This window comes from Haplochromis burtoni, unplaced genomic scaffold (genome assembly GCF_018398535.1).
Source record: "Haplochromis burtoni strain Fernald_Lab_line unplaced genomic scaffold, NCSU_Asbu1 Contig_210, whole genome shotgun sequence".
Classification (NCBI taxonomy): domain Eukaryota; kingdom Metazoa; phylum Chordata; class Actinopteri; order Cichliformes; family Cichlidae; genus Haplochromis; species Haplochromis burtoni.
This window is the reverse complement of record NW_024582571.1, coordinates 623,525-635,925: the sequence shown is the minus strand read 5'-3', so window position 1 is coordinate 635,925 and position 12,401 is coordinate 623,525. Positions and strand designations below refer to the sequence as shown.

General features: G+C 44.9%; 2 protein-coding genes and 1 long non-coding RNA gene across 3 annotated transcripts in view; 2 read left to right on the top strand and 1 right to left on the bottom strand.

Annotated features, from left to right (window-relative positions):
- The first annotated feature begins 7 nt into the window (after positions 1–7).
- On the top strand, positions 8–1,162 carry LOC121815421. The gene is made up of 2 exons (XR_006055081.1): positions 8–470; positions 772–1,162. It is a non-coding gene; the product is annotated as an uncharacterized LOC121815421 (long non-coding RNA).
- Positions 1,163–6,134: 4,972 nt separating this feature from the next.
- pdcd2l (programmed cell death 2-like) lies at positions 6,135–9,662 on the top strand. Its single transcript, XM_005936388.3, has 2 exons — positions 6,135–6,724; positions 9,061–9,662. Exons 1-2 carry the CDS (start codon positions 6,241–6,243, stop codon positions 9,660–9,662), a joined length of 1,086 nt encoding a protein of 361 aa, XP_005936450.1. The 5' UTR covers positions 6,135–6,240.
- Positions 9,051–12,401, bottom strand: part of nfatc3b (nuclear factor of activated T cells 3b) — a 42,860-nt gene continuing 39,509 nt past the window's right edge. The window contains exon 10 of the mRNA XM_042226397.1: positions 9,051–10,857. Coding sequence (XP_042082331.1) covers positions 10,739–10,857 — 119 coding nt within the window. The 3' untranslated portion in view covers positions 9,051–10,738. The remainder of the gene's footprint in view (positions 10,858–12,401) is intronic.

Here is a 12,401-nt window from a genome sequence, read left to right as displayed (position 1 = left end):
TGGGATGCAAAGGTTGGCAAACAGCAGCTTCATCGCACACCGACCCTGATCTGTGAGTCTGCAGCTTACAGGAATCGACCAGTGAAAATCCGACTTTCATGTTCCAAATGCAAACTGTCCGACGCCGTCAGCCTCCATGAAGGAGACAAAGAGATTCAAAGACACAGAAGAAAGCAGGAAAACATCACGTGGTGAACTCTAACAGCTGTGAGCTGCTGTTGCAGAAACGTTGTTTTAAACTTCATGTGGTTAAAGTGGAAGTGAAAGGACGTATGAAGAGAAGCGGGTGCTGCTCTGAGAGGCTTCATCCCACTCGTCCCCTAACAGTGAGAAAGCCTCGGCAGGCCTGTGTGTTTCCCTGAATACATGAATGGGATGATGGGACGCTCAGTTAAATGTGTTCACGGCTGCTGCGTCCCCAGTGATCGGAGAAAAGGGGATGAAAGAGGAAGGAAGTCAGTCTGGCAAAGGTAAACAAAAAAGTCCCTTATCTGAACATTTTGATCTCTTTCAGAAACATGGGACCTCAGCGTGACGTAATGCAAATACGTTAATGCAATAACTGGGCTTCAAAATTAGGACCAATGATGCTGCGTGTTGAAATCCATCTTTTATATACATGCACAGTTACTTAACCACGCTCTGTAGCACAAAGTAAGCCTGAGGGAGGAACGTGACCAAAGCTGTCACATGACTGTTGCTTCTGACATCTTTTTTTAACCCCCTTTTATTATTTATTGCTAATGCAGTTATTTTTATTATTTATTGCAGTCCTCTGTTGGAGTAGACGCATCAGAGCCAGCGACACCAAGAGGGAGAACAAGCTGATGAGAAAGGTAGGCTCTGACTCTGGAGCTCCTGCAGGTTGTTACCGAGTAAAGGAAGCTCCACAAACTGCTGAACATACCGGACACCACCTCACACCCACTGCATGATCTACTGCAGCAGGTTCCTTCAACTCTGCAGTAACAAGGACAGAAACCTTTCCTACCTGCTGCAGTTAAATAGATAACGACTCTCTCCGACCCTGTTTGCAGCAGAGGACTCCTCCGACGGGCGATGCAAAAGTTCAGTCTGCACACTTCATTTTATTTTACAGTAGCTGTAACTATACATTAACAGATAAATCATGTAAATAAAAACAAAGCAGTGCAAGTATAAATGTCACTCTCATTATATGGGCTCATGCTTCCAGACTGATGAAGATCTGGCTCCACCTTCTGGCAAAAGTGGCTCATAACAGCTTTTCTTTGTTTCTGCTCACGGTTGGTGGACAGTCCTGCCGGCAGCTCTCGTTTATAATCACATGTGTCTGAACGACATGCTGCGGCTTTTTTTTACCTCTTAATCTTTTATAAGACGTGTGCTTCTTTACTCTTATCGCTCTTTCCTGCTTCTTCTTCTCTTTTTTTGAACATCTAAAATATTTTGATCTGTGTGTTGACCTCAAAAGAGCTGATCATCGCTTTCATCATCATCATCAGTTCTTTCTAAATCCTTGTCTCGGTGGACTGCAGAGATGCTTTCGTGCTCTTTTAATCACGCTGCCTTATGTAATGTGTACAGTAGAGATGTGTTGTGTCGGTGCGTATGAAGCTGAATTTGTGGATTAATAGTTGATAGTAAATCCTTAATTAGAAGGTCAGGAAGCAGACAAACTGTAACCGTGCAGGTGGGGACGTACAGACAGTAAATAAGAGGCAGAGCCTCCAGTTTTTAAATCCTGCAGGGACAGACATATTCATGCATGTCGACTGGGTGTATGTATCTTTAAATACCCAGCAGCAGTGGGAGAAAAGAGCCGATAAGTTAGCACATTTCTTTTCTTTTGTCCACTCATTCATCATTTAGCAGGTTTGGATGGTTACACTCACTTTGAAATGAAGTCATTCGCCTCAAACCTGCATCAATGCATTTAGAAGATGCAGCAGCTGAAGATGAAAACACAAATCAAACGGCTTTGATGGATTTTATCTGTAATACCTGTGAGCTCGTAGGGGAGTTTTTAAAGGGTTGTTCGAGAACAGTGTGACACAAACTTCTTTGTTGGTACAATTAACCGCACAGCACCGACGTTATTGCTCCCATAATTACATTAACCGCAGAAACTTGGACCATAGATCCGGTTCAGGGATGCCAAACGTTGCACATGTGTCACCATCCACCCGCCAGTCAGGAGGCCCGACTTTCTTCTTTTTATCAGGTTATAAATGTGTTTTTTATGCTCTAAAGTTTAACATGGGAGTCTGTGGGGGCTGATCCACACTAGGAACCAGACTATAGAATAGAATAGAATAGAATAGAATAGAATAGAATAGAATAGAATAGAATAGAATTGTGGACACTCCACACCAACTGTGTGTTGACAAAATATGTCAATTAGAGGAACTGCAACCTTCGTCTGACAGCTTGAACATTTTACGTTTTCATGGTTTTACTGGCCAACTTTCTTAAAGGCTCCTGGCTGAGTCTGTGTGAAAGCTGAGAGCTTTGTGGAGCCGTTCATTTGTTGTGAGCAATGCAGATCCAGGAGTTTATGATCCTCCACCTTCACCTGACCCTCCATCCTCCGCCGCCCTGCACATATCCGGATGCGCTGGTCAGTGAATCCTCTTTGAGCATCTTAAGCAGCAGGGTTCACATCACTGTATGATTAATTAAAAGCAAAAGGAAGCTTAAAGTTTGGTGACTTAAAGGTCGGTGTGAGGTTTTATTCAGTGTGGGGGGGCGTGGTCTTCTCACGGTGTAAAACATACACGCATGTGGCATCTGTGGCATCTTTGTGATAAGTGTGCAGGAGCGAGGTTGTTTTGAACTCAGCATCTGTGCACGCTGTCGTCTTCATTCTGCCTCCACCACAGGGGACAGAAGATGATGCATGTGACGAAATAAGGAAACTAAGGAGATATGAAGGCGACAGAGACGAGAGGCTACACCCCACTGGGGAGAGGGGTCCCTCATTTCCACCCACTTAGATTATTAAAAGTTTTTAAGAAAGGAAAGGTGAAGCACATCGCCGCCTCCTCCTCCTTTCAGTGAAGGTCAAAAGGTTATCTGCAGTCGGCCTGCCAGAGGGATCAGAGTGACCTGTGACATAACCACCTGCAACTTAAGCCCACTGGTCACCACTGCCTCTTTGCCTTGTGCTTTGTTCTGTTACTATCATAAAAATATTCTTGTATTTTCCACACTTGGTCGTCAAAATGAAAACCGTTCATGTTTTTCAGCCTCGAGCTGATTTCATCGGGCTGGAGATTAAATTTCGATGTCTTAGGCTTTGATTCGGGTTCTGTAACCCACAGGTCCATCAGAGTAATTTACTAATTTAATTTAAAGTACATCAAATCAACAACTTTTTGCCAGCTTCTAATATTTTGTCCTCCTCCTCAGTAAGTCTCAGTATTTTGCAGGTGCACCTCCCCTCTCTGTTTCTAGCTGATATACATTCTTGTGTCATAAACTGATGGAGCGGGTCACCCGGAGCGCTCGCTTTGGCGTCGAGCCGGCATCTTCTGGTCCAGCAGAGGAGGAGAGTGTCAGACCTCAGCAGCTCTGATGAGATTCAGAGCCATCGCTGTTAATTACCTTCTGCTGCTAACAGGAGACTCACTGAGACCGAGTTCATTCTGCACGAGTTCCACTTTAATCTGCAGCTTGTAGAACCTCCTTCAGCACCAATAACCTGCAGCGATGGTTCACGTGTGACTTTATTAGTCTGTCTCATCACTGTGGAGGAGTTTTGGTTGCTTCAGCTTGTTGAGGTTTGCTGCATTCGTTCATGCACAGCTCTCTGAGCTCTGCAGCAGCTCCGTTCTTCTCTTCTTCAGTCGTTCTGTTGCAGACCTGCTGCTGTGCTGGGATCTTTGTCCTGTTGATGACTCGGTGTGGTCCGAGCTTCAGCTGTGGGACAGTGACACACTGACTCTACAGAGGAGCTCGTGGTCCACTCAGATCATCCACCACTTAGAATCCCTTTACCATGACCTCAAGTCTTAGAAAGACAAAGCTGATTTTTCAGCAACTGGAACAACAAACTGTTTTGCTCTTGAGCCTTTGAATTGCTTTAAACTGAATAAGGACACAGCAGCTGAATGCCTTGTGTACTCGTTGCGTTCAAATATATAACACATCTCCTCATATTCCTAAAAGTGTTTATGTGCTCCTTTGGAAAAAGTCAGCGTGAAAGCGAGATAACGGGATGAATAAAATAAAATGAGAGGAAATAAAACGTGAACTAACTTTGCAGCAGAGCCGATCTATAAAATGGATTTTGAGGAGAGATTTAAAAGCGCACATGTAGCCAGGAGATATAAAGCTAAAGTGAAATCTTCCATCAAACGGGATGAATTATCTATCTGCAGTGTCGAGCCTCTCAGTTTACTCTCAGAGCGTAATGATGTGGAGTGAAACCAGCACCTGCTGGGGAGCACCGAGATGAATCTGAAAGCCGCTGCTATGATTAAAAACTCAGCAGAGATTCAGAGTGCGGCTGCTTTGCAGTAAATGGGCTAAAACGTGTTGATTCAGAGAAACCTCTGCTGTGGTTTCACTAACGGAGGCTCCGCTCAGAGGCTCCTCACACTGGAGCTAATTAGCAGAGAAAGGAGAGGACATTAGAGGCGGTTACACACCACGGGAAATCATTTCACAGCTCCCGCAGCAGCCCTGAGGGGGAAACGGTCAATGTAGAGAAAAATGTATACACGAGGAGGGATTACATGTAATTACATTAGGCCGTAAATTATGCAGCCAGCCAGCTCTTTACTGCTTTATAGTGAGAAATCGGTCTGTTCTAACTTTGTTTAAATCATTCAGGGACATGTTCTTCAGACTGAAACCAGAACACTCGGCTCGCTCCCAGAGATCATTTTTAAAGGCTCTGGCTGTACGTAGATATTAAAATCCTGTTATTACCAGCTTCTGTCAAATCATTCATTTAATCCCTGAAGGATTTGTGCAGGGTTTCAAAGCCACTGCAGCTGTTTTATCATCTGATCTAAAAAAAACACAGAAGCTCCAATAATGGTGCAGTGAAGTGAGTTTATTCTTACAGGACAGGGCGCAGACCATCAAACAGCAGCAGAAAAGAAAGATAAATTAATAAATAACTCACTAATAATTGAGAATAATAATCAGGTGAGGAAGAGCGAAGACTAGACAGATGAAAAATATTCTTAAAACCAATTATTTAATGTGTCTAATGTTTGTTTTGTTCTTGAATTTCTGAGTTCATTCTCATAAATTTGCAGATTTTGCTTTCCTTCTAATAAAATGATTGTAGGTTTTCTTGTAAACTGACCATTTTCCTCATAAATGTGTAATTTATTTTAACAAATCTCATAATTTTACTATCTCTCATACATTTAAACATTCTCCTTATAAATTTGCCGGCTTTTATGTTAGAAAGGTTTCATATCAATTTCCTTTTCATCCTCTAATTTTAGTTTTCATTTTTTTTCTGTTTCATTTCTTGGTTTGCAAGTTTCTCCACACAATATTTTACATTTTCTCGTAAATTTGCCAATTTTTCCTCGTAACATTTTCATATTCTCCTAAATTCTTATAAAGAGGGGAAAGAAAGAGAGCAACTAGTGCTGAACATTTGTTTGAATACACACAGCAGTTTAAAAACTGATGAAATGTATTTATTGGTTTAAAAAAATCTATAAAACTGTAAATAAATTTGATAAATTCAAGTTGTTTTTTTCTTTTTAGCTTTCACTTTGGAAGCTGCTTTTAATTTGAAAGTGCTACACCCGGAAATTGCTTGTCACGGCGTCGGAAGTCTAGACTTCTATTTATTTATTTATTTTAAAATAACTTTATTGAACACACAATGAGCATACAACATACGGAGACTTCAATCTTTCATCTCTTCGCTGTTTTCACTCTTATTTTCAAAGTCTTGAATTTGGCCCCTCATGAAACACAAGCGCTTATATTTGGACCAATGACTGTTTTCTACAGTAATTTTAAAAGTTAAAATCTTTAAAAGCTGTGAAAATGTAAACTAACGGCGTATATAAATAGTTATATATTATAATAAATATAAAATATTTATAATATTGATAAAACAATGGTTTCGTTTTATCGTGTAATTTCGTGTATCGTGTGATTTATAGTTCAGTGACACACTTCCCGTGTTTTCATTTGAGTCCAGTCGGTGGTATTTTGGTGAGGGACCTCCCACGCTGAACTCCACTTCCGGTCGGCGTTTTTTTTGTTTTGTTTTTTTAAAAGATGGCCTCACGCGCTCAGGAGGTGTCTCTGCTCGGGCTGTGTGACGGAGAGATCGACTCCAAGAAGCACCGGTGCTCCTATCTGACCAACAAAGTAGGGGGTCGGCCGGACTGGCCGCCGGGCATCGCTGCCCGGTCACCGCGATGCGGCCGCTGCAGAATCCCGCTAGTCCACGTGGTGCAGGTGTACTGCCCCGTGGACACGTCTCCGCACCACAGGAACCTCCACGTCTTCGCGTGCCCGGGAGCTGAGTGCAGCGGTCGGTCAGAGTGCTGGGCGGTGCTCCGCTCACAGTGCCTGGAGGCAGAGGTGCGGACACCCGGGCCGCCTGCACCGGCTCAGGAGGCTCCTATGCGGGTCACTGACTGGTGTGACACCGCTGACGACTGGGGGATGGGGGGAGAGGAAGATAATGATGGATGGGGAGGAGGTGCGAAGCAGAACACACCTGTGAAGGAGGAGACAGGAGCTGCAGAGGCAGCAGGTAGGGCTGGACAGAGTTGCATTTTTATCAAAGATTTGACGCTTTTTTTTCTCTTAAAATTTGAAAGTTTTATTCTAAAGGATGCCATATTTTATATATAGATTATAAATTCATAGCCATTTTTTCATTAATTTAAAGTTTTTCTCCTCGTGCCTTTGAGGTTCTTGTAAATTTGAAGATCTTTTCTCGTTACACTACAAAGGACCAAGGATAGAGGTCGTCTTTCAGCACTACTTCTTAGCCAACAGTTCATCTCAGGGTGGTTCAAACATGCTTCTTAGAGGAGCCCTGCCCAGACGCAGAACAGCCACTATGCAATAAAATAGAGATTTCAGGCCTACCATTCACAGAAACATCAAAGGACATGCATGCTTCAATAGCATCAGCTCCTCTCACAGCATAGTTAATAAAAATGACTGACTTCATTAATCCCATGCAAATCACACCTATGTGGAAGAACCCCGACATGCTACAGAACAATAATATGATTAACTCCCCAGATTGGAGTAGTAAAGGAATTAAATACTTGGAACATATATTAGAAGGAACAGACTTTATCCCATTTGAGAGACTAGTTTTACTATATGAGATTAACAAGAATAGATTTTCAGAATATCAACAAGTGTATAATAAAAGGAAATTTAAGCCTAATAAAGTCAAATTACAAACACCATCGAGTGTGGTACAATTCCTTAATCTCAAAACCTCCAAATTACTGTCCAAAATATACAAGATGCTCTCCAAAACAGGTGAATCTATATCTCTTCCTATTATGAAATGGGAGGCAGATCTATCAGTCAGCTTGGACCACCTTAACACACAGGTGTACACACAGGTGTACACACAGGTGTACACACAGGTGTACACACAGCGGCTGTATCCCAACTCAGGGTCTGCAGCCTTAAAGGCGCATTTTAAGGCCGATTACATCACAGCGGCGCGCCGAAGGCTGTCCCAATTCAAAGGCTGCTCGAAATGCGGCCCTCAAATGCGTCCTTCATTTCCCTGAATTTTAAGGACGTGGCGGTGTAGACTTCGTGGCCCAACATATCCCAGAATGCATAGCGCGGCGTGGGTGTGGATAATTTGCCGAAAAAAAAACGGCGGATGAGGGCGGCCGAAGAGTAAACTTTAAGTACTGAATATTATGTCACTTATTTATGTGCAAATGTTTAATAACGAAGAACATTAAAACATTACCTGTTGGCCACATGTCGGCAAAGTCATGTGACATTAGTGACGTTTGTACTAACTTGGTTTTAAAGCCTTTACTTTAAAATATACGTCGTTCAATAGCTGAGCTTAATCTCCAGAGAATGATCAAAGCTCATGTAGAAACAAACAAATGAACAAAAGATTTTCTCCTTCATTTCTGTCAACACACAGCTGTATGACACGTTTCCAGCTGGTTAGTATCATGGTTGCTAGGCAACCTGGGCAGCGCAACGGAGGCTTTTTTTTTTTTTAACTTTATTGACAAACAACAGTATCAGCGCAATGGAGGCTAGACCGTCCCATTACACAAGCCTCGTACTTCCGGCCTTAGCGGTCTTTGAGTACGCGGCCCTTGAGGATCGTTGAGGCTGCAGACCCTGAATTGGGATACAGCCTATCTTGGTCGGCTGCTGTCTTTATCCTGTCTTCCTTCTCTCACACCAACCAATCACAGCAGATGGCCCCGCCCCTCCCTGAGCCTGGTTCTGCTGGAGGTTTCTTCCTGTTAAAAGGGAGTTTTTCCTTCCCACTGTCGCCAAAGTGCTGCTCATAGGGGGTCATATGATTGTTGGGTTTTTCTCTGTATGTATTATTGTGCGATCTACTGTACAATATAAAGTGCCACAACTGTTGTTGTGATTTGGTGCAACTGAACTGGATTAAAAATCTCTTGTATTGTTAGTTCTGTGTGCTGCTCAGTTACATTTATTATTTGCTGTCATGTTAGCGTTTGCTGTGGTCTCTGTTATTATTTTCCTTCCTCGGCAGGCGTCTCTCTCCATCCCTCTTCTCCTCTATTTTCCCCTCCCCCTCTCTTCCTGTTAACCATCTCCCCATCTTCACCTTTATTTATTTTTTGCCTTTTCCCCAGGCCTCTCCGTTATGGTTGTAATAATCCAAAATAAAGTGTATGGAAGTCTGAGACAGTGAGCCTATTGCTCAGCTCATCTCTGAGCTCAGTGCCTCCTTTGAGTTTATGGCGTCAGTCGCTGGTTTTAATAAATGATAAAGTGAAGCTCCTGTTAGAGTCAGACTGAGAGCAGGGAGCGCTGTAGTGCAAACTACCTTCTGACAGGCAGGTGAGGTCGTCTTATGGTTCTTTTTTTTTTTCCCCCTGACAGGTGGTGAGACGGACGTCAGCAGCCGTCTTTGTGACCTCAGTCTGGGGGACTCCCAGGAGGACGTGACCGCCTTCTGTCCATTCTTCATCAGCGTGGTGGAGGAGACGGATGTGTGCGGGGAGGACGGCGACCTGGAGCACGCTCAGGAGCTGCTGAGGGAGTACGAGAGGCGGGAGGGCGTGGCAGTGGGGGAGTTAGAGGGAAGCGGAGGAGGCGGGGACGAGAAGTATGAGAAGACCGGAGCCCGACACGGAGACGCCGTCTTCTCCAGGTTCATGAAGACGATCTCTGTGTGTCCGCAGCAGATCCTGCGCTACTGCCGCGGCGGGAAGCCGCTCTTCATCTCCGAGCCGCCGTCCAACGTGGCGCAGCTGGTGCCAGCGTGTGGCTCCTGCGGAGGATCCCGGACATTCGAGCTGCAGCTCATGCCCGCGCTGGTAAGCCTGCTGCAGGGGGAGCGCGGCGGTGCAGGGGTGGAGCTGGAATTTGGGACGGTGCTAGTCTACACCTGCGCCGACAGCTGCTGGACATCCAGGTCGGACTCGGCCGTGGAGGAATTCTGCTTCGTTCAAACCGACCCAGACCAGCAGCTCTTTGTGTGACGGACTAACCTGAAGCTCGCCGTCGCCATTATGGTGGGATCGCAGTTTATTTATACCCCGTCATGATGTCAGAAGATCAAAAATCTGAGGCGAGCTCGTGTTAAAAAAAGGACCAAGCAGCAGCTTTTGTTACTTCAAGGCTTTAAAGGTTTTGCCTTAAAATGTGAAAATATAGATGTGCCTCAGTCATCGGGCCTGAGCAGAGCGTTACAGCTGCTTACGGCCACACGAGGGCGGGACACTGAACCATAGCTGCTCTTATTGGTCCTTCAGACTTCATGGTGCTGAACACAGGAGCTCCAAAGACGACATCAACACGAGTGTTAGAAAAGATTAAAAAAGTCTCTGCTGCAGCTCGTTTGTTCGTCATCTTTTCTTTTCTAAAATCTTTCACTGCTGCAAACACAGCAGCAGCTGTCGTCATGCGCGAGTCATTCTTTAACTCCAAGCAGCTTCTGGTTGTTCCTGTAGAGAAGAATATTACCAACCGTGACCTCTGACCTCCCTGTAATGAAACGTTGCTGTTTCAGCGCACGTGTTGGTCGTCGGGCTCTGAAATCCTCTGAAAGAAAAGACTCGGACACACAACAAGTTTGTTTTTCTTTTTACTTCAACCTTAAACATGTTTCTAAAATGCCGTGTCACACCACAACAGTTCGGTCGAGAAGCATCAACGTTAAACCGGGCGAAGGAGATGTAAACGAGTGTAAAACAAAGCTATAAAAATGTAAATCAGCTGAAGGATTTCAGGTTTGAGGATCAGATCCAGAGTATCAAAAATAGATTATGTGTAATTTACTGGCCAATAAATAACAGAATTTTCTTACTTTACGTCTGACGTCACCGATTGTTAGAATTATTATGACAAAGTTAAATTTCAGCCCTTTAATCTTCCTCCGATTCGCTCATGAAAAGTTAAATCTTTGGTTTGTCTGTGAGGTACGAGTCGGTTTCTCTCTAAAATTCCTGAGACAGACGAGGAAACGGTCATCTGATGATTTCAGGCACTTGAAGATCAGTTTGGAGCACTTTGTGCAAACAGCAGAAGAAAAACGATGTTCCTGAGAGCGCTGGTGCTACTGAGGGCCTCCGCAGAACGGTAAGGTGCCGGCGCCGGACTTTGGCTCCCAGTCGTACCGGTCGGGTTGGTCGCCGCCAACCAGGCCACCGATGTCCCTGTCGATGATCTCGTTCACTGCAAACAAAACAGAAACGTTGTGGTCTGTTTATTCCAATAAAACAAACGTTGCTGAGCACCTGTGTCGGTTTGTTGGTCTCACGCAGCAACTACGTCACCATTTGAAGAGGAGTTGGATTCAGACCTGAGGCTGGACTCTGCAGACCTTTTGCAGATTAAGCAGTTAACTGCTTTGTTATCAGACTGCATGTAATCGCCAACTCGATCCCATTCAACTGCAAACTGAACCCGATCCCTGTCTTTGAAGCAGTGAGACTGCAGCGTGGTCGTGCTGTTTGGGAGGGGCAGCCCCAGCCAATCAGAGGGAAACTTTCTTGGAAGGGGGAGGAGCTAGGATGGCTAGTTTTGAACGATGCCTAACCTCAGGGGTTGCAGTGGGGCTCAGCATAATAAGGAGGGATTACTCTGAGGTGTGACTCATGCAAAGCTACCCTCAAAGAGCCCAAAAATCAAAATATGGCTGGTGAATTTCAGCTCAGTTTGTGGGGATAGGTTAATTGATTAATCCAAATTGCCATAGGTGTGAATGTGAGCACGAATGGTTGTCTGTCCCTGTGTGTTGGCCCTGCGACAGACTGGCGACCTGTCCAGGGTGTACCCCGCCTCTCGCCCTATGACAGCTGGGATAGGCTCCAGCGCCCCCCGCGACCCTGAAAAGGATAAGCGGAAGCGAATGGATGGATGGAATTTCAGCTTCTCTGCTGCTGTGTTGGCAGAGAAGCTGAAATTCACCAGCCATATTTTGATTTTTGGGCTCTTTGAGGGTAAAATTAAAATAACACGACACAGTTTACTGGACAGAGGTCAGTTTGATTTGAAGGCTCTGCAGTCACAATCAGTGCTTCAAGCATGACCTGCACCGATGGTGCTTTCCTTTCATGAAGGATGCTCCAGTCTCCACGAGCGCTAAGAAGGAGTTAATAAAGGAAGCTCTTAAGCACCTTTCCTTAGGTTTAGTTCTGATTGTGGCTGCAGACTCTAAGTTAGGAACCTGCTTAAGGACTCTGTTACAGTACCGAGCACGGCCACACGGGGGCACAGCAGGACAAAGTGCTTTAAACGAATTGTCCAAACGCTTTAATCCATCACATTCAGCTCCCTGATTCACTCCAACAGCAACAAATTAAACAAACTGGCTTTCTTTAACTCCTCTGCTCTGCTTTTCTAACCCGTCCATTAAATACTAAACTGTTCACACATCATGAAGCAGCAGGACTGAAATGTGCTGAGCAGGTGTGGCGGTCACACTGCAGTGCGCTCGTTATGAGCAGCAAAAGATAAAACTGAGTTCATCTGCAGAGCAGCAAACAGCTCGGTCTATTCATAGCTCTGCAGTGAAACCTGAGGCGCGAGCGCGCACACACACACACACACACACACACACACACACACACTTTAGAGTCACCGATTAACCAAAACAGAGGAAGCCGATATAGCCACGGGGAAACGCTCGCTCCACACAAAGGCAGGTTCTAACCTTTGACCCTCCTGCGATGGTGCTAACCACTGCACCATTGTGCCGCTCCTGCTGCTAGGACCTC